At 46.5% G+C, this 21647-nt stretch overlaps 2 protein-coding genes across 4 annotated transcripts in view; one reads left to right on the top strand and one right to left on the bottom strand.

The window, feature by feature from the left end:
• LOXHD1 (lipoxygenase homology domains 1) overlaps positions 1-8553 on the top strand; it is a 154534-nt gene extending 145981 nt beyond the window's left edge. The window contains exons 39-42 of the mRNA XM_027720002.2: positions 1932-2102; positions 3237-3375; positions 4872-5033; positions 7934-8553. Coding sequence (XP_027575803.2) covers positions 1932-2102; positions 3237-3375; positions 4872-5033; positions 7934-8414 — 953 coding nt within the window. The 3' untranslated portion in view covers positions 8415-8553. The remainder of the gene's footprint in view (positions 1-1931; positions 2103-3236; positions 3376-4871; positions 5034-7933) is intronic.
• An 8775-nt stretch (positions 8554-17328) lies between these two features.
• Positions 17329-21647, bottom strand: part of RNF165 (ring finger protein 165) — a 49504-nt gene continuing 45185 nt past the window's right edge. For 2 of the 3 annotated variants that reach the window (XM_039381166.1, XM_027720010.2), the window contains exons 5-9: positions 21187-21291; positions 20570-20665; positions 20239-20322; positions 19272-19378; positions 17329-18146 (exon numbers count right to left, since the gene is read on the bottom strand). In XM_039381166.1, the coding sequence (XP_039237100.1) occupies positions 18029-18146; positions 19272-19378; positions 20239-20322; positions 20570-20665; positions 21187-21291 (510 nt within the window). In that variant the 3' untranslated portion in view covers positions 17329-18028. The remainder of the gene's footprint in view (positions 18147-19271; positions 19379-20238; positions 20323-20569; positions 20666-21186; positions 21292-21647) is intronic. The other variant, XM_027720011.2, reaches the window with a different exon arrangement.

The following is a 21647-nucleotide window of genomic DNA, read 5'->3' as shown; positions in this document are numbered from 1 at the left end:
AGTACAAAACAGCAATGGCAGTGAGGCTGATAGAGAACAGCCAACATGTGGTGTGGAGGGCTCACAGTCCTTAAGAAAAGGGTGACCTGTTGACATAGCTCAAAAAGGTGCCATCATTTTCTTTTCAAGGGTAATGAGGATTAATATTTTCAAAGTAAGGAAGTAGACACATGGCAGTGAATTCCTGGAAAAGCAAGAACTGTTTAATGTCTTTTGGATGTACATAATAAGTCAGCAGAGATGTCTCATCATGAACATAATCTTTCTTTGTCTGACTAATAGCAGGACTGTAAGTCCTCCCATCCCCACCAAGCTCAACAAGAACTTCTTTAATTTCAACAAAGAAATCAGGAAAATGCTCTCAAATGCTGTTTTCTTCATTTTCAAGTTGTTTTTCCAACAGGAGAAAAAAAAAAACAAACCAGACAAACTGAAGTAGTAAACTAAAAGGGTGCTATGACTCCTCAGAAGGCCCTAAGGTAAGAGTTAAGAGATTTGATAGTCCATGCTGGGACATCCATCACTTTAGTCTGTCCTGTTTTCATGTCCAGTCCCAACACTAGGGAATTCCCTCTGGTTGCTTGGCATGGAAGGGAAGGGTAATTTCCTTGCAGGTGGTAGCTGGCAGGGTCAAAGGAGGAAGTTGTACTTTGCATTCTGATTTTCAAATCCAAATATGAAGGATTTGGGGGGCAATACAGGCCGTGGAGAAAAACACTAAAACCCACTTGCACTCCCAAAACTTGAAGAGACCACCAAAAACCACGCAGACACTGCTATCTTCACTAATAGCAACAGAAATGTTTGCTGTAGGGGTGGGCGTTAGTTAGGTGCAAGATGGGGGTTAGAATATGTACTCAGCTTTCTTTTGGCCTAAAGTCTTCACTTTTCACTTAAAATAGCAGGAAAATTCAGCAGCAGTTTCTGTTGCAGAGGGTACTCCATTAACTTTTGCCCTCAAAATCTCTGATTTCCAGGGTTTTTCATGCTTTGGGCTCTGACAAACAGCCTCATGATTTCTCTTGGACTTTGTAAGGCTTTATTGTCCCTGAGCCACAGCAGAGCTTTTTCATGGTATGGTCCCTCTGTAGACATGATGTCAGGGGTCTCACCAGCCCTGTCTCTCTGCAGCTGCTACGGGTACTGCAGAAGCAGAAGGTGTTCCCTAACCCAGAGAGTCTGAAATCCAGCTTGTCCAGGACCATGCTCCAGTACCTTTATATCTGATCAAAAGCTATCAGCTCCCTCAAAAACATGGCCTGGCTCTAGAAGGGGGATCAGATGATGGTCTTGAATAAGTTGTTTTTGTTATCAAAATTATATTGTGTTCACTGATGTGACATTATCTGAAGCAAATACCCATCAGATGCATCCAGTTCTGGAGCTCTCATCACGGAAAGACCTGAGGAGGCTACAGAGATGCTCCCAGGGCTGGAGCCCCTCTGCTCTGGAGCCAGGCTGGGAGAGCTGGGGGTGTTCACCTGGAGAAAAGAAGGCTTCAGGGAGAACTTAGAACCCTTTCCAGTGCATAAAGGGGCTCCAGGAGAGCTGGAGAGGGACTTGGGACAAGGGATGGAGGGACAGGACAAGGGAGAATGGCTTCCCACTGACAGAGGATGGATTTAGGTTGGGTATAATGGTTAAGGTTTTTATAATAATTGTGGTGAAGCCCTGGTACATGTTGTCCAGAGAAGTTGTGGCTGCCCCACCCCTGAAAGGATTCACGACCAGCTTGGATGGGGCCGGGATGGTGTCCCTGCTCATTGCAGGAGCATTGGACTAGATGACCTTTAAGATCCCTTTCAATCCAAACCATTCCAAGATTCTGTGATTTCTAGCACCAAGATGGTGATACCAAGGAAAGGCACCTCACCTCATTACCCAAGCTACATGCAAATAAGCAAATCTTTTTTATTTTGTTGTTTTACAAGGAATTGCACCGGGTTGGCACTTGGAATATATTGATGTGATGGACTCTGCCATGGACAAGACATTTCGCTTCCAGTGTGATCGCTGGCTGGCTAAAGGTGAAGATGATGGGCAGCTTATAAGAGAACTGGCTTGTGCCAACAATGACATTCTGGAACTGAAGGAACGGACTGGTGAGTTTTTGGAGTTGTCTTTTGTCATTTGCTGAGGGACCTCAGAGGTCATAGGACCACATCGCCTGCAAGTTGCTTCACTAAAGGTTCCCATGCAGGCTTTAAGGGTTGGATTATTTCATGTACTCTTTAGTTCAAAAGTGCTGGGATAAGAAGGAAACAAATCAGGGTTTATGAGGAAGAAAAAGATCTCATTGTGGGTTGAAACCTAAGAGGGGCCCATCTGCAGTGGTTCAATCCAGCAATAAGCCAAAAGAACACATGGATATGATCTCATTAGAAGTAATGTGCTTGAGTCTTTGAGGTGGAAAATAAGATCAGTCCTTAAAGCTTTGTGAGTGACATTGTTCTGGCTTCCTCCTTAACTCGTTCTGGCCTACTAGCTCAAGTATTCCCAGCTGAACATGACACCTGAGCTTAACAGCCCATGGCCCTGGGTCTGCTCTGGGTGATCCCACTAGGCCCGAGGTAATTACACTGGTGTCTGATGTGGTGAGTGAGTCAGCCAACAAGAGCTATTTAACCACACTGATGATATGCAAAGTGCATCTCAAGAGCTCCAGCAACAGTGGTCTTTTTCAGGAGAGTCCTGGAGAGTCAATAATCACATTACTTTAGTGTGATGTCATTCTGCCACTGCAAAAAAATCAGCCTTGTGATGACCCTTTTGGGTACTTATAGGCCACCACATCGTCTCAGCACATCCTGTCAGGTACCTGGGTACCCTCACTCTGTTGGGAACAGTGGCACAAAAAAAATAGGAGGATTTGGATGGACTGTGTTAAAAAGGGAGTGCTTAGCACAGCAGGGAGCTGAACACAGCTCGTTCAAGATAGACTTTGATGATCCTTGTGGGTTCCTTCCAACTCAGGATATTCTATGATTCTAAGAATAACTCTTGCTACCCAATCGAGTAGGACTCATATTTTTTGAGTATTCTACCCCAAAGCACTTAGAATTCAAAAATACTACAGATTTCAGTGTTTCCATTCTTATTTTTCAAGTGCTTTCTTGTGTGCTGTGAGAAATATTAGGGAAGGAGTTTTTAAGCAAAGTGACAGCCAAATGAAGAGATCTTGCTGGCCATCTGCTCCTCCTTTTTTGTTTAATGTGTGTGTTAACTGTGCTCTAAAGCCTATGAGATTGTCACAGTAACAAGCGACAGAGAGGACGCAGACACGAAGGAAAACATCTGGATCATCTTAGAAGGAAAGATGGGCCGCTCGAAGGAATTCCTCATGGAAAACTCCTCCAAGAAAAGGAGATTCGAAAGGTAGTAAAGAGAATGGTGGGCTACAGGAACTCCCCGCCCGTTGCATGTCCTCCACCAACGCCACCTCTTCTCTAGGATGGCTTAGAGACTTGTGTTTGTGCAGTGCTTTTTCTTATCCCCCTCCCAAAAAGCTTGGCGGCTTCTCACCTGGATTAAAAGGAACATATAAAATGAGTTTCTGATGGGCAGTCACAGACTAGGTTTTAAAATGACACGAAAAAGGCATTTGGCAAAAGGAAATACAGATGTTGCAAGCGTGTACGTGTCTCCCTTTGTATCAGGACATGCAAAGGGATTTCTGGCGAGCCCCCAGGGAGGCTCTGTGTGTGTTTCTGAGCTGGGAGGAGCAGAAGGAAGCTGGGGGTGGTTTTAATTCCTTTTGCAGCATCTCACTGGCAGTGGGAATCAGAGAGAAAGTAATAATAGTTAGAGGCTAAATGTTGTCAGAGCTGCTCAGATTTGACTTCCCAGACAAACCTGCAGGGTGAGGCTGCAAGATCACTGTCGCGTGAGGAAAGCCAAGAATCAGCCTCTCACTCAGACAGGCTGGGGGCACATCCATGTAACATGGGGCATATTCCTTCTCCCACGTGGCACCAAAGTGCTCCAGATGTGAACTGTGTTTTCTGCTTTGTTTAAGGACACAGGGAGACAGGGACCTCTTCAGAGTCACAGGATGTTCTGTTGCTTTGCAGGGAGGAAAGGTTTTCCTGGTAAAGGAAGGTGAACTTACAGCTGATGTGGGATGTAGTATGAATGTCTGAGGTATCATGTGAATTATGAAAGATCAGGAGGAGCTTCCTCTCGACCTTCAGCTGATGGTGTCTATGGAGGGCTTAGACACCATGCTCCGAGGCATTAGTCACAGACTATCCTTGGAGGCAGGTTGGAACAAGGACCAATCTAAGGAAATAAACCTAACAGATGCTCAGGGAACATGACAGGAATCTAGTCAAGGGTTTGACAGAGACATGTCATCCCTGCCCTGTTTCAGGGGCTTGGAACTAGATGTTCTTTATGGTCCTTTCCAAACCAAACCGTTCTGAGATTCTGTGATTCTATTGTTTCCCTAAACTATTTTCAATTTGAGCTTCAGGAAGGGTGGCTGAACTAGCAAATTTAAAACAGCTATGGTGGGTAGATGTGTAACAGATACAGTATCTGTCAAGAATGAATGAATAAGTGCTGGAGGGGAAATTAGTCATTCTTTAGCTTTATCTATAATGAGGCAAATTGATTTTGTATGTGGAACAGCTCAAGTTTATCCTGGGAAGTTCTAGTGGCAACAATTTAAAGTGTCACCCCTAATCAGAGAAAATACTAAATTTAAATATGGAAATTATACTTTGTGTTGAATGATTGTAGGTTAAATCAAATGACTGTGAATGAAGGTTTATTTTCTATCTCCTATAGCTGTGTGCAAATTACTTAATGTCCATATGTGACAAGTCACTGGCAGCCTTCAGGATACTGAAACTGCTCCCTGTTTCCTGTAGGGGAGCAACAGACACATTTCAGTTTTCTTCAAAGAACGTTGGGGATATTGCAGCCATCTGTGTTGGTCACTGCCCAAAAGATGGGAAGAAGTCATCTGCGAAAGCTGATGTCTTCTGGCATGTCCAGGAGATTATTGTGACGGAGATGGAGCTTTGCAACAAGTAAGTGCCTTCTCATTTGCAAGGACGTGCTCCAGGAGGGTATGAGGGAGCTGATCTGCTCTGCATATGTCCTCCTGAAGGAATAACAGAAAGTCTCACCTTAGTCTGAAAGCTAAGGATATGTTGTTTGGTGTGTCAGGTGCAGAACATCCCTGCCTGACTCACCTGTGCAGTTTCAGAGTTGTTAGAGAGGGCATTTGCACGTGCAGGTACATTTGTAAACAGGCTGCCTTGGGTGAATCTCACAGCTAGGACAAACTGATGTCTCAGGTTGTGGGAAATACTCCAGACTGACTGAAATGTAAGGGGTTTGTAGGATGCTCTGCACAGACCGGTCTTTAAGTAAATCTTGTAAAAGAGCTCCTAGAAACAAGACCACTTTGGATCAGAGATCCTTCTGATCTGGTCCAAAAGACTGGACATGACTGGAAATGTCACAGTCATGGAGCTGGACCATATCTGAGGAGCCCTGAGCATGTCAGGTCCTACATGCTTTGGTCTGAGCCCTGTCTTTTTGAAGGGGTGACATTCACACCTCAGGGAACAGATAGCACAGGGACTGTGCAGGAACCAGAGGAGATCATCCATTTGCAGAAAAAAACTGCACTTCAGTGAAAAATCTGCACTGTTAATTGTGTATTTCTTCTCTTCTCCATGTTATTTCCATTGCTGCTAAAGAGTTTAACTACAAGGAGTTCATTTCAGCTGAAACAATTGAGTGTTTAAGAAGAAATCCTTGAAGTGTTGGTTTTTTTTCTTTTTAAAGCTAAGAGTCTCTCCTAGCAAATTAATCAGACAGTTGAAGAGCCTTAATAATGTTTGCTGAATGAAAACTCAGTCAATTGCATACTAAAACATGCTCTTTTCTCCTGGCGGGGGAAAACCTGGAACCCTCGAAGTCCAGCTGCGCAATCAAATCCGTGCACTAAACTCTCTGGGAGCATGATGAAACTGCTGAAACAGTGTGTTGTGAAGGGGCCAAAGACATTCTCATAAAGACACGGATTTTTTTAAAGCTGTTTTAAATTAAAGAGGGCAGCCAGGAGGCACGGGTAGAGCCTGCAGCCTGTCCTTTCGCTGAAGCAGAGCTCCAGCTCTGCGGATGCAGCACTTCACTGTGGTGTTTGCTGTGCAAAGGACCAACTGGAGAGATTGCACCATGAGAGCAAGCTCTCACTTCTAGTATTTCCCATCCCAAAATCCAAAAAATACCACCCAGACAAGTCAAAGACCAAATCAAGAGAGTTATGAAATTGCTGCGGCAGTAGTTTTGAATTATACTGGGATTTTGCTATTTAGTGGTGGATCTTAGTATGTGAAAGGGCTGCATTAAAACTTTTCCTTGCAAATCGCAGGTCTAGAAAGGTCATCTTTTCTTCTTGCCCCTTGTGAAGATTGGCATGCACCGTAATACCTCCAGACCATGAGATATTACATAGCTGAAGAGAGAAAACTGCAGCATCAGGCAACATATCCACCTCGCTCTCATGCAGGTTTTCTGTCCATGAGCCTAAAATTTTTCTCCCCCTGGAATTTCTCATTTACAGAGCCTCTTTCCAGGGAAAGAAGTTTTTCACTTTGGCTGCAGAAAACGCCAAAAGTGTTGGAAGTGCTTAAGAAACACAGTACAGCTGGAATCACAGTAACCCTTCCACCAGGTGTTTATTTTACACACATACACACTGCAATCCAGCTACACTCCATTCAGGAGGACCTGCTGCAGTTTGGTGAGGGCGGGGGAAGGGGGAAAAGCTCATTTGGAACTGATCTGCATCATTGGAAATGAAATACATCATTAAAAGCAGAGTGCTCCAGCCCCTGGCCAGGCGCCAGGTACAAGGTAATTTATGGATGTGCTCTGTGCTCCCTGCACATCACCAGAGGCAGCACTGCAGAGACAAGGGCTTCCAGCATCTGGTACCTATCATTTCTGTGTTCTATGATTATTTTTTTTCCCTCCTAAGGATGAGATGGGTGATCTAGAAAGGAAAGGGGAGACTTAAACATCCTCTATCCCTTTTTTCTGTTTTTTTTTCCTGCTCATCCTGCCTCAGTGGGTCTGTAACTGGACACACCATTGCACAGGCACAAGAGGTGACAAGAACCCCACACTGATCCTTCCCATGTGCAGGATGTCTGTAGCTCTGTAGGGAGATGTCAGGTTTTCCAGTTGCAATTGCAATGTTCCATCACAGCTCTTTCTAGAGAGAAATTCTAGTGTTCCACATATGGGAAAATGCTGAAACAGCATTAATGTTGGGCAATTTAGTAGAATGCCCAGTCCATAACTTGCCTGTCCCAGCCGTGGTGTGGCAGCAGGGCCAGGGCAGTGCCCTCCCTGTGCTGGCACTGCTGAGGCACCTCCAGTGCTGGGGCAGTTCTGGGCCCTCAGACAAGAGAGACATTGAGGGGCTGGAGCGTGTGCAGGGAAGGGAACGGAGCTGGGGAAGGGGCTGGAGCAGCAGGAGCGTCTGAGGGAGCTGGGGGGGCTCATCCTGGAGAAAAGGAGGCTCAGGGGGGACCTTCTGGCTCTGCAACTCCCTGACAGGAGAGGGGAGCCAGGGGGGTCGGGTTCTGCTACCAGGGAACAAGGGACAGGATGAGAGGAAACAACCTCAAGCTGTGCCAGGGCAGGTTTAGGGTGGATATTAGGGAAAATTGCTTATGGAAAGGATTGTCCATCCCTGGCACAGCTGCCCATCCCTGGAGGGGTTTAAAAGCCGTGTGGATGCGGCACTTGGGGACACGAGTTAGTGGTGGCCTCGGCAGTGCTGGATTAACAGTTGTACTCAATGATCTTAGAGGTCTTTTCCACCCTAAACGATTTTGTGATTCCACACAATTTGCCCAGTAAAGTGGCCATCTACACCATTAACACGCCACTGATTTTCCCCCGGCAGATACTTTTTCAGGTGCAACTCCAAAATCCCTCTGCGATACAAGAGACGGGACTACAAAGTCTTCGAGTGTGCCAAGGTCACCGAGAGCTTTGCCAGCAAAGCCCGGAGCTTGGTGCCAGTCAAGTACGAGACCATCGTGGTCACAGGCTTTGAGAAGGGCGCGGGGACCGACGCCAACGTGTTCATCACCATCTACGGGCTGAACGGGGACTCGGGCAAGCGGGCGCTGAAGCAGAAATTCAGGAACCTCTTCGAAAGAGGCAAAACCAACAGGTTTTACCTGGAAACGCTGGACATGGGGGAGCTAAAAAAGGTCCGGATTGAGCATGACAACAGTGGTCTGGCACCAGGCTGGCTGGTGGAGAGGGTGGAGATCACCAACTCGGCCACTGGCGTGACCACCATATTCCCCTGCGGGAAGTGGCTGGATGAAAACCGGGGCGATGGGCTAATCTGGAGGGAGCTTTTTCCCAGGTACTGAGGAGGGCAGGGCCGCAGGAAGTGTTTGGTCCTCCCTTCTGTATGTGAATTTTTTTTCTCACTGTACTGTTTTATATCGCGTTTTACTTTTTGAAACACTGGCTTTTGTACTGAGAGATTTTTAGCAGCAAGGTGTGCTTCCTGGGTTAACATTTTGTAAAATTGATACTGTTTTTCTTTTTTTAAATGCATACAAAAATGCAAATTAAATAAATACCTTTGTTGCTTACTTATGACTGAGAGCCACAAGAAACTGTCCCTTACCAGCTCAGGTATTTCTGCTTTCAGTGCTATACCCTGCCACAGCTGGGAGAACCTTACACCACTGATGAGCTCCACATTTAGATAAGTAAAGAGGTGAGAGAGTTGAGTCACTTTATTTAAGAAAGTTGAGCTTGGAGATCCCAGTTTTTCCCAGTTACTGGCAACTGCAAACTCTGCATGTCCACACACGCACATGCACATCTCCAGAAGGCACCACATCAGGAGCAGCAGACACAGCTGAGTTTGGAGAGGACCTGCATCCACCCATCTAGGTCTTAAGCAGGGGGATCTGAGTGGTGTTTTCCACCCCTGGGCTTCTTTCCCCCAAGCCAGACTCAGCCGTCCAGCTGAATTCCTACCAGTCTGCAGGGCTGAGACCTGTGGTTACAGCTACCAGGGCTAAAGACCTTCCAAATAATCAATTCCACAGCAAGGAAGCTGTGCTAACTATATTCAAAGCTGACTCAGGATAATCTTACCCTATATGGCCTGAATACCAGCTCCGTTTCAGAGCAGCTGCCATTCATTTTCTTCTGTTTTTTTCCCTTTAATAAGGGAATAAGTCTTTTTCTGCGGTGAAGGGATTTCCTGGAGGCAACAACGTTTAGTGCTCCTGTTGATGAGCTCTTCCCAGGTACTCACATCTCTACAAGTACCAATGAAAAAAAGCCTTAAATAAATCATTGCTTCTGTAGCCCTCTCTCCCCACAGGGAGCAGAGCAGCAGGACACATCTTTCGGAGGGGAAAGTGAGGTGTCTGAGCTGCCATGAGAAGACCTTCCTCCTGGCCTACCCATGAGAGGATGTTCCCCCTTCCAAAAACTGGTTTTAAACAAGCACTTTGTATGAATAGGGATCAAATGGGTCATGAGTGGGTTAAACCCACCAAGCCCACCCACCCCATCAGCTCCTGGGTTGGGAGTGATGCTTCTGCTGGGGCATGACCTGGCCATGAGGCAGGACTGTCCCACAGCTGAATCCCCTAGTGCTCATGGGCAAAGGTGGCCCCAGCAAAGGCTGGTGATGCTGAGACAGGAGTAAGGGGCATCTTGCAGGTGCTGTCAATTGCTCATGAGTATTTGAAAGCTGCTGCATCCTACGAAAGCCCTTCCAGGGAAGTTCTGTATTTCTATTTTCCACAGCAAGCACCACCGGAGAGACTTGAGATTATTCATGGCTGTCTGTGCCAGCTCACAAATAATAGGTCAGACTAATTCATTTTAGAAACCTTTATGGTAACTGATGGTTTTGGAGCAGAGCAAGTTGCTTAAATGAGCCCAGTAATCAACCTCATCAGTGATCAACTACTTGCTGAGGGGAATAATAATAGCAGCCTTCACTGGCTTTGTTCTCCCTCCTCACTGCAGACTGGTGCAGCCAAGCTGTGAGCAAGGGGCTGGGGGCTTACAGGAGGGGCAGAACAAACCTCAGGAGGGCTGAAGGGAGTACTGGGGTCAGCAGGTGTGCGGCATCCCTGCGATCCTGCTGGGATGGGGTTCAGGCTCCCTGGCTACCCAGGGTGTCCCATGAGTGCATCTGAGGCATCTGGTTTTTCTGTGCTTGTGCAGTGTCACTGCAGTTCCCCAGTGGGTGTTTGAGGCAAAATAAGGGTCAGGCTTTTGATTTCTCTGCATTCTCTCCCACCTCAGTCTAACCAGGGCTATGAAAAAAACCTTCCTGTCAATAGGTTTGGCCCATTTTTAGGCAAATGTGTGCTGCAGTGAGATAGGAGTTTGTCCCATTAAAATGCTGTAGTCCTGGCATTTCTGGTTGTCTCCAGTCAGTCCCCACTTTGCACAGAGTTGTGGGGAAGCTGGTCTTAGAGCACCACTGCTGCAGTTTAATAATCCCTGCCATCCCCTGAACCAGTTCACCTCACTGATACATGCTATTGTGGAGGTGTTAAAGGCCAGGTTGGATGGGGTTTGGAGAAATCTATTCTGGTGGAAGGTATCCCTGCCCATGGCAGGGGGTTGGAACTGGATTTTAAGGTCCCTTCCAGCCCACACCATTCTGTGATTCTATGATGATTCTATGATTCCAGCCCTCAGGAGCAGTGAGGCAGCTTCTGACCCACACACCATCCCTTCGTGGGGCAAGGAGGAAAGATAAATCCTTACCTTGCATATAAGATACAGGAGGTAGATAGGACCATGGACTGAAATCCTGTTGAAGCAGGAATTAATATCTTTGGGGTCACCAGATCAGTGTGTAGGTGGGAGATGGGACTGCAGATACCTGGGTTGCCATCAAAACCTCCTGCCATCCCTGAGCAGGCACACTCAACACAAAAGCTCCCTGCAAAGCTGCTCTGAAACAGGCCAAGGGAGAGTTTGCTGATGGGGGTCAGCAACCCCACTGCCTCCCAGGAAGGCAACCTTGGCAAAGCATGAAACAACTCCACTTTTTTCTTCTGAAGACTTCAAACAGGCCCCTTGTTAGTGCAAAGCTCAACTCTACCCCGGCTCTGGGGAATCCTTCAGTTGCTACAACAACTAATGCTACAGAAATAATAAGGCAAGAGTGGAGTTTTTCCAAGGACTGGATTTGCACTAAGCTGCTAAATTCAACACATTCTTGGCCAAGTGGAGAACTAGGGAGGAGAAAAGCCAGATTTTTCCTAGTCCTGTGCCTCTTGTACAGCTCAGGTAGAGCATCCCAAAGCTGATAGGTTGGGCAGATGCAAAGCTCCTGCTCCCCCCCCAATCTCTAACTTTTTCCTCTTTATTCCTTAATTGGTAGGCTTTAATGCACAAACCTTCACCCAAAAAACACTAATGTAGATGGGAAGCAAGAGCAAAGGACAAGGAGGTTACAATCAGAGTGAGTCCTCAAAACCAGGCTGTCCCATTGTCTCTGTGTCCTCCATCATTTTGGGAGTCTGATGCAATGCTATGTTTACTAAATTTATGTTTACTAAGCATTTGGGTGCTAATAGTGAAAATAAGTATAAACAAGAAGCCGTTTGCAGTGTTGTATGCTGAAGGATTGGTTGCCTCTTGCTGCAGGACACAGGGAATTATTTGCAAATCTCTATGAAATTGTTGCAAAATATTTTTATAGCATCATATACCAACCTTACATTGATGAAGACAGAATGACTGAGGGATGCAAAGTACCTTATATTCTGTATTTAGAGAACATATTATAATCTTCCCTTGCCCCATCCTTATGTGTAGAGGTCCATTTTAAAATTGAAAAGAGCTAAAAAAAAGAGCAAAAAACCAACCAACCAAAAAAAAAAAAAAAAAAAAAAAACCAAACCAAAACCAAGAATAAATATATTTATTAATGGAGTTGTACAGCTCTGAGCTGCAATCTCTGAGCCAGCTGTGGATTTAGATGCTACAAAACACAAATAAGGGCTAACCTTCTCAACCCTGGGCAGCTGCTGCGAGAGCAGATGCTCACAATGAATAAAGACGTTGCATCTCGGTCCGTGCTGTTACACCTTGATGGGCACAGCTCCTCTCCCTCCCCAGCACAGACACTGGCAGCTGCTCGCTGTGCTCAGCAGGACTGTTATCAGATCATAGTGACGTGTTTGCTGCTCCAGTTCTGAAACCAAACCAATTGCCATCTCCAGCAACGCTCTCGGAGCCGTCACCCTTCTGAAGGACATCATCAAGATCTCAGTGAGAAAGTGAGATATTCCCCCAGATGGACCAGCAGGTAATTTTTAACCTGTTTTCTATTTTCCGAATTTCTGAAACCTTCCTGAAACTAGAGGTTTGTGTTGCCTGAACACGGTTCATCCCTTATGCAGCGTTTGCTGGATGCTGGAGGAGCCGGCAATTCCCTTCGGCTACAGGAACCAAATCTCTGTGATCAGCAGCCGCCTGTCTCCAAGGCTTATTTAGTCTAATCACATAGTCAAAAGTGGAGACTGGTCTCAGCTTTTCAGGAGGAACAGCTGAATCAAGAGTGGGCAGGAGCAGAGACTGGCACCATTGATAGTGGGAGAGAATAAAAGCGCAGGAAGACCTATGAAATTAACTACGCAGGATGCAAAATTGGGTGTATGACATTGGATTCTCCAATGGCAGGTAAAAAAAGTATTGAAAAATACCCTCAAATGTACTGGTATCAGTTTGGAGTATTTTTTTTCTTCCAGTTAGTTTGTCCTTCCTTAGTTATTAAACAGGAGACCCACACAGAAGGAGAAGTTTCTCCACCAGGAGGATGAAGAACCTTTCAGTACTTCTGCAGGACTTGCTAGAGATATCCTACAGGCACTGTGGGATATGGAGGAGAAATCTCTCTTTAACAGGCCTTTTTCAGAAATTCTAGAAAGTGATTTTGGCACCTGATCACTAAACTGGTGCCACAGGACATCACGCATGGTGGTGTGCCCAATGTGTAGAGCCTTACCTCACCCCTGCCATGGAGCTCAACCACCAGCAGCCTCTGCAAAACAGATGGGCAGGGTATTTTATACCCCAGCAGTGGTTTTTTTGCACATCAAAGTCCAAAGGCATAAGCAGTGAAAGAAGAATTTACTCCGACCCAAAGAAACCAGATACAAGCAGTAAATAAAGACCAAGCTCTGCCAAGTGACTTCTGTGTGGCACAGGTTTATAGTTAGCAATGCAGTTTGTTTTATTAGTTATAAATAAAGTACAAAAAATCCACCAAAAGTGAATCTAAGCATTTACACAATTTCTAATGTCTTTCCATTTCTTCAATGCACTATTGCTTTAATATTAATAATAAATATTTTTCTAGCTTTCTTCTATAAAATAGTCTATGTAGCAAAATGTTGCACAGCACAACAGAACAGCAGTAGGAATACAAAAATGTGGGTGATCCTTTCACCTGCCCGGGCCATTAAAGGAGAGGGGTTTTGTTTGCTCCTTGTTCTACTTATCCCTTTTACAGTGACTTTGGGGGGGACAACAACCAACCCCCCTGTCCCCAAACAGCTCAAAATCACAGCTCCAGGCTACAGGGGAGGAGTGTTAGAGAGCAGCAAGGTAAAAAACACAGACAGGTTTAAAACCTGGGGTAAGGCAAAGTCAACAAAGCAGAGCAGCACCCTGAAGGGACAGAGAGAAAAAAATTAAGGTACAGTGATTTTGTGCCTTTCTAACCCAAACCAGAATTGCACCCAAAGCCTTTTGGGGTGGGGAGGTGTGGCTACTGGCTGAGCACATGCATCAAGCCCCACTTCTGTCCGTACATGGCTGAGTTTCTGCACTGACCAAGGGTGGTTATGGCTTAAAGCTTAAAATGTTACCCCATGTCTCACTTTCTTGCAAAGCTGGAACACTTGATATTCAGGAACCTTTGGGAAAGGGTAGAGCACTGTGAGAGCGGCATGGTTGTGGCAGGATGGGGATGGGGATGCTTGGCCATGTCATTTTGGGGCTGAATCCCTTCTCTGGTGTAGGTCCCAGCTCTACAGTGAAGGTTTTTCTCTTTGCAGAAGAGATGAAACCAACTGACCAAGAGAATCAGTTAGGGGCTTCTGCCACATTCACAGCTCAGAGCTGGGTTATAGCAAATGCTCATGACAGGCCTTGGAAAGGGATGCCAGATTGACCCTGTATCCATCCCACCCCCTCCCAGCTAGACATGGCATCACAGAATCCCAGAACAGTTTGGTCTGGAAGGGACCTTAAAGCTCATCTTTTTCCAACCCCCAACCATGGGCAGGGACACCTTCCACTAGACCAGGCTGCTCTGAGCCCTGTCCAACCCAGCCTTGAAACTTCCAGGGATGGGCCATCCATAACTTCTCCGGGCAACTTGTGCCAGTGCCTTACCAGCCTCTGAGTAGAGAGGTCAACCCCCCAAAAAACTGCAAGGAGTTCCTCACTTTTGTTCCCTCCAAGCCCAGGCTCAACCTACTGCCTCCTTCACCCCAGCTGGGTGCACACACAGAGGGTGAAAAGAGCCAAACCGAGGACCCACGGGCACCAAAATCTGGACAAAGCCACCACCACACCTGGGCTTCCTTCCTTGGCTTTTGAAGCAACGTGCAGAGTCTGGCACTAAAGGGTGCAATGCATTGCCCCAAGCACAGCCTTGCAGCGGGGGCCTGCTGGGTGTCATTGCAGGGTCACACATGCAGCAAAGAGCAGCAGCATCACCAGCGGGCGGCGGGGACGGGGCAGGACCGGGAACCAACCAAAAAACATTTTGGCTTTGCAGAGCGTCGTTAACCACCTTCAATGCACGGGGGCGCAAGCGAAAGGATCACCAGAGTTTGATTATGAGTGCAAATAATATTCATATATATGTGCTAAACACAGTCACTATATTGCAGTTTTCCACTATGTCACAGCATACAGAATCAAAGGTTTGCATTTTTATGGAATGTATCCAAGGTAACAGCACCACAGTAATACAGTTTGTAATCACACACCCTGATTTTTTTCTCTTTTTTTTTTTTTTTTTTGTTTTTGACAAGATAAGCATCACCCCCCACATCCCCTGTTTAATTTTTTTTTTAAGTACCGATGCATGCAAAGCATTCCATTCCCAGAAACAATGCAAAAATGAGGTAATAGGAGTAATAAAAAAAATTAGTAGTAATTTCTAAATAAATAAATTATAATTAAAAATGCAAAAAAAACAACTATAAAAATAATTAAATAAGAACCCACAATATCTACAAGTTAGTCATAAATTATGATTGTTAAATATAAGGCATTTAAACTCACAAAACCCTGTAAACTATCAATGTTTTGTTTCTAGTGATTTTTTTTTTGTTGTTGTTTGTTTCATTTTGTTTTGTTTTTTTTTAAATTCACCCTATTATCGCAACCTACTCGTACAAATTATTTAAATGCAAAGAAACCTGACACACCAATACAACTCCAGATGCTGTAAATTCGCACACACCTTGGGATCAGTCACTCACACTAGACCATGGGAGTTTGGTGCTTTTCTTCACCAAAGGGTTTGGTTGTTTTTTTTTTTTTCTTTTTTAGTTTGCTTGATCTTTTTTTTTTTTAAAAACTGTGCTTGTTTATTAGGCAAATAGTAACACTTTCTCACAGGCTTTAAGAAAATACACTGTTCAGGAGCACTCCTCATCCCCTCCCCACCCAGCCAGAGTCCCAGTCACTCTGTTCCTCTCCCAGCTTCACCCCCAGCTCATGCCTGGACAGACCAGACCTCCTTACAGTGTATTTTACCAGCAAAGCCTTGTATAAAATAGTATTATTAGTATTATTTGTAATGATGCTTCAATCTGCTGCTGCTGGAGCCAGTCCCAAGGATGGACCACTCCTTGACCCATGGACATCAGGGCTGGGACCACCACATCCCCCAAGAAGCTGTTGCTTGTGCTGGGTGTCAAATATATCATAAAATCATGGAATAGTTTGGGTTGGAAGAGACCTTAATAGGTCATCCAGTTCCAACTCCCAGACATGGGCAGGGACACCTTCCACTAGACCAGGATGCTCAGAGCACTGTCCAACATGACCTTGAATGTTTCCAGCGATGGGGCAGCCACAGCTTCTCTGGGCAGCCTGTGCCAGTTTCTCATCACCCTCATAGCCAAAAATTTTTTCCTTATGTTTTACCTATAGGTCACCAAGTGTTCCACTCCCCTCCCTCCTACCTACACGGGCACATGAAGAGAGAGGCTCCTGCACCTTCACGTCCATGGGGATTCGCTCTTTCTCTCCCCTCTCCCTCTGGGAAAAAAGAAAGTCTCTGTGGTGCCTCTGAGGTTGGTGTTTTCCAATTACAGCTCATGGGAATCTTCCGATTTCTCAGATAGCGGTTTATGATTGATTCTACTTGGAGAGCATCACTTGGCTCCAGCGAAACGGATGCTCAGGGGAGCCAGAAATCATTCCCACCACATCAGAATTTTCAATACATAATGTTCCTGACTAATTCCCCTGCTGCTCCTCCGCAGCTCTTTCACTCCCCTAGTACGAAATTTAAAAAAAAAAAAAAAAAAAAAAAAAAGGGAAAGGAAAAGAATGTTTTGGTTGTGAATGTCGGTTTTCCGGAGGGTTTTCCACTCGGTCCCTGTGGTTGGCATGCTGAGGTGTTTTTTTTTCAGGGGGAGCGTGGATCACAACAGCTCGCTCCTTCGGGTATTGCCTCTTAATTCTGTTTTGAGCGTTAATGTGATTAAGTTGTGTTTTAACAACCACTGATTACTCCGTGTGGATACAGCCTGAAACATGTACACAAGCTCACACGGGTGCAGGTACACATTCTTTGAGGCAGGTCACAACCCAGTAGCAAACCTCCAAAAAACAGCAACCCCACTTCCAACCTCCCTCCCCCTCCCATGCCCAAGTGCTTATGGTCTCAGCAGTGCCTTGAGAGCATCGAGTTTTCTTCTGTCCTGTTATCAGAGATGCCTTTGCATGGGAGAAGAGTCGATGTTTTGCACCTCTCGGCACTTCTCTGGTGTTATTATACCCCAAAGCACAGCTGTAGGCACCCACTCCGGTAACCATCAGTTTGGAGCTGGTGAAGCCAACCAGTCACGCAGCTCACAGGAGAAAGCATCACAGACAATGGCAATCAAATAGACAGATCTTCCTTGGATTTTGATATGACAAGCTACTTTGTTAAAGATACAGAAAGCAAAGAAACAGCATCTAGTCCAATATTATGCCCCTACAGAAAGTGTCCAGCACCAGCAGACAAGCAGGAACGAAGCTTCTCCCTATTGCTTCGTTCATTTTATCCCCAATTTTTATTTCTTTAAGCTTCTCTAAATTTGCAACACACTGTAAATGCAAGGGAAAGAAGCACACGCGGCTGAGGCAAAGAGCGCAAACCCTTCTGACTGTAAACAGGATTTTGCTTTTTCTCCTCTTCCCCCACCCCAAGGGTGGGAAAGTTTGACCTCTTTATTCCCCCTCTGCAATGTATTAATCAGGCACCAAAATAAGGAATCTATGAAAAAATATTTGGTGCAAAATAGGTAACAGCAACATGTCCACCACAAGATGAGTAGGGCATCAAACACAACATTTCTTAAGCTAACATGCTCCAGCTGCCATCCATAGAAATAGCTAAAGGACCCCTAACATGTTTCTACATATTCGAGAGGTATATATACAATCCCCATGAAGTGCAGGATTGACAGGCCAGGCTACCACAACTAGTTCCTTCATGTTCAACACTAAATCTTCTGCAGCACGGGGTCTCTGAGCTCCGGGAATGCCAGCTCCCTTTCACTGGGCCTGTATCCTGCATATGTGCAATATCTCCTACTGCTAGATATTGTACCACCACCTCCTCCTCCTCCTCACTAACGTGCCTGCAGACTTCCCCTCTCAATCAAATGGCTCAGAAGGCAAAAATTTTGCTGCAAGGGTCTATGGCCATACGACCTGGTAAGGAAAATGGTGTGTCCAGCCAGTCCTTTCAGCTGTCCGAGCCGAGCTGTGTTTCAATGTCCACCCTGCAGATCGGGCACTTCTTGCTGGTGGCCAGCCACTGGTCCACGCACACTTGGTGGAAGAGATGCATACAAGGCAACCGCCTGCAGAGACAGAAAAAATACCAGCCTGTTAGGATGGAGGAGGCCCAAGGGACCAAGAAGAAAAGAAAACCATGTGGGAAAGCACTGGAGTGGTGACACCAGTGTTGCCGAGGTCCTGCAGTCTCTCCCAGTCACACCAGTTCACACAGGGAAGTTAGATGGAGATACTGTCCTTCTTGGCCTATTAGAAACTCTCATACCATCCTGAACTGAGTTGCTCCAGCCATTAATTACCCTGCCTGCTACTTTTTAATCTTTCAGGAATAAGGTTATACTCCAAAGCCTCTTGGTTCTTCATCACTGTGGCTCACTGGCAGTTAGGTGGGTCCCCACTGCTCCTGCATGGTGTCTGGTGTGCCCCCAGGGAATGTGGTTGCTTTTTACCTACATCACCTTTGCCATCATCTGCCCTTGTAATACAGAGAGCACAAGAACCCACAGCAAGAGGATCAGAGCTTTTCTTGAGGGTTTAAGGCAATTAAGGGGTGAGAAGCAGGACCAGGTACTTCTTGCCTGCAGTTCCTTCAGCCACGGTAGTTCAGTCCTTTGCAATTTCTTGTCCCCACTCTCTGTCACAATCAGAGATCTGACCTAGACAACAGCCTGGAATGTCTGTTATGGATGACTGGGGTTCTGCTGTTGGCTCAGGAAGGTTCCCTGTGACCATGTGGGCAAAGTAATCTTATTCTACAATAAACCAGCTCCATTCTGGACACAAGCCCGAATCTCCTGGACTTCATACTCATACTGCCTTTTATCATACTTTGGTCATCTGTCAAGCTCAGATGTTGATGACTGCAAGCTCCAGATGGCTGCCTGAGACCTGGGACACATCCCTCTTTGGCAGTTTGCCACCTGGCCTATTGGCACAGCCTTGAAGCAGGTGATCCAAACCCAGGAGACATTATAAAAACTTGTCCCTCCTGCTGTTGCAGACCTCCTCCTACCTACAGCCCACACCAATGTCCATCTAAGTAGTTTTTGGTTTCCCAGACCCTGCAACAACCCAAGTGAATTTCTCAGGACAAGAACAGGGGCAATCCCACGAGTGCACAGTGGCATCAATCCAAATAAGCACAACTCAGATGGCATGGAGAGGCAGAAGAGCAGATGGAAGGATCATACCTGACGTCTTCTCCGTCTTCTAGCATGGACAGACAGATTGTGCATTTCTCATCGGTGTCTGACTCCTCTCCATCATCTTGCTCAGCTTTGCCTTCCTGTGGTCTTCTCTGCAGCAAGGTTAAAGACATCGTTTGGTTAGGCCTTGACTTTCTAATGGTCTCCCAAGCCTGGACAGTTGTAGGAAGGTAAATAATAAGAGCTTTTTCTATCAGCCAGATCCTCCAGCCTGGGGAAGCCACCCCAGCCAAAACAGCCAGTGAGATGAGGGTGCCACCAACATGCTGCTGGCTGGCACACCTCCTCCTGGGGCCAGTGGCACCGAGGCTGATGGTGGTGCCCCAAGGAGCAGCCTCTCCTCTGCTGCCCTAATACAGCCTCCTGCCACTTCCTTGCAGTGGGGATGGCTCCATGGTCTCCTTTGCTGGAAGCTTTTCCTGGAGACCCCAAAATGTGTGGGGCTACCACTGCCAGGAAGGGCAACCACTGTGCCTCATGCCAGCCTGGCCACCAGCCCAGCCCCGTGCTGCACCACAGGGCAGTGCTTAGCCTGTCAGCTCTCCCCTTTTCTCTATTCTCCTATTGATACCATTTTTCCGAATCCACTGGAGATGCAGTCAGAGGTAAGTGCAGGACAAGCTATCTCACTTTCCCCCTGGGCAACGCAACATCCCTACACGTTACCGCCCAGCTGGGGACGACCAGCACACGGAATTACTACCCAAACAAGCAATTTTTTCCCCCGTTCTCTGCTCAGAACAACCCAAAGATGTGCCACCCATCTCCTTACAGGGAAGACATCAGCTCCAACAGAGGAGACACCCCTTGCGAAGGGAGGGGAGGACAAGGTCCCCCACGCCACGGAGCCGCCGCCCTCGCTCACGTCGGGGCGCGCGGGCAGGGCCGCTTGCATGCAGAACAGGGTGGGTTTGCATGCACCAAGCCCCCTTGGAGGTGTGCACTTTCTTACCAGGTGCGGACAGGGGGGAAATTGCACCCGCTGGGTGGGAGAAGGTTGAGACCCCTTTGAAAATTTGGCCCGCAGCTTCCTAGCCTAGAAGTGAGAAACAGCCAGCTGAGCTACGCCACCGCTTCGGCCCGGGAGCCCCCGCAAGATACCAAAGCACCGCCTCTGGATTTTGCCTTCCTCCCCTGCTTTGGGGAATGTTTTGAGTGATGGTTCCGGCTCGCCAACCCTGAGGATTGTGACCCACCAAAGTCCTTCCTTCTGTCTGCTCCATGCCCACAGCCCTGGGAGCTGGGAGGGGCTGGCAGCCGTGCCGTGGTTTCGGGGCACTCACCTTCTTGTACTTGTGGGGGAAGGTGAATCTCTCGATGGTGTTCTGGACGGCGCCCCGGCTCACACTGCCCAGCCTGTCCTCCAGCTGCAGCAGCTCCTGTGGCACAGGAACATCAGGAAATGCCATCCTCATTGCTCCCGAGGCACGAGGTCCCACCACACAATCCTACCCGCTGGTGACCAAGGCTCCCTCCTGTCCTTTCCTCAGTGGAAAGTCCATCAAACCCGAATCAGTCACGATTTCATGATGGATCTGAGCCCCGGCACTTTGTGTTAATAACTAAGGGCTTAAGGCACAGAGCTGGATATCCAGTGTTTCACAAATTAGGGTGCAATTTGAGATCCATCTGACATGCTAGGGAAACAAAACCCTATAGAACTGGAGCACTTTCTTTACAGACATGAAAGGAGCCAGAGTCAACTCAAGCCAGACCCAGGCGCTTTGGAGTAAACCATCTTTTACCAAACCCACTCAACCCAGGGAATTATTACTAAAATTGCTGAATGACTCAATGCAATTTCCATGCCACAAAACAGCCTTACAAGTTTATACCAGAGCTTGCATAGATTCCCAGCTCTTCAGAAATTAATAATTCCAAGTCCCCAAGATATACGTACTTCATAGCTCTCCCGCACAGCAGATGTGTGCCTGCTTGGGTTCAGTCCCTGAAGAGCAAGCAACTGAAGTTGAGGGTAAGGGTAATTTCTGATTTCATGAACAACCTGCAAGAAGTGAGGGAGAGAGATAAAGCTACCTGTACTTACCCACAGAAAACCCTCGTGTACCCTGATGTAAATCTAGTGCTTTAAAAATACAAATTGAAAGAGCAGATTGACACCTTCACTGACAGAAGCCTTTTAATAACCAAAAAATGAGGTTTTATTAAATAGATCTCCTATGAATTACCTAAGAACACACATTTCTTCTGGATAAACTGTCTGTTATAATGGTTCCTGTAGCATCCATAATGTTGCAGTTCCAAACTCTCAACATGGATTAGCTTTAAAAGAAATCTTATATTATTTAAATGGATGGATTTCTCTTCATCCAAGCTTTGATTTTTTTCTTTTAAGACTTA

This window comes from Pipra filicauda, unplaced genomic scaffold (genome assembly GCF_003945595.2).
Source record: "Pipra filicauda isolate LSUMZ 115617 unplaced genomic scaffold, ASM394559v2 scaffold215_size1667880_pilon, whole genome shotgun sequence".
Taxonomy (NCBI): Eukaryota; Metazoa; Chordata; class Aves; order Passeriformes; family Pipridae; genus Pipra; species Pipra filicauda.
The sequence above is the reverse complement of the archived record's forward strand: the minus strand, read 5'-3'. Positions and strand labels throughout refer to the sequence as shown.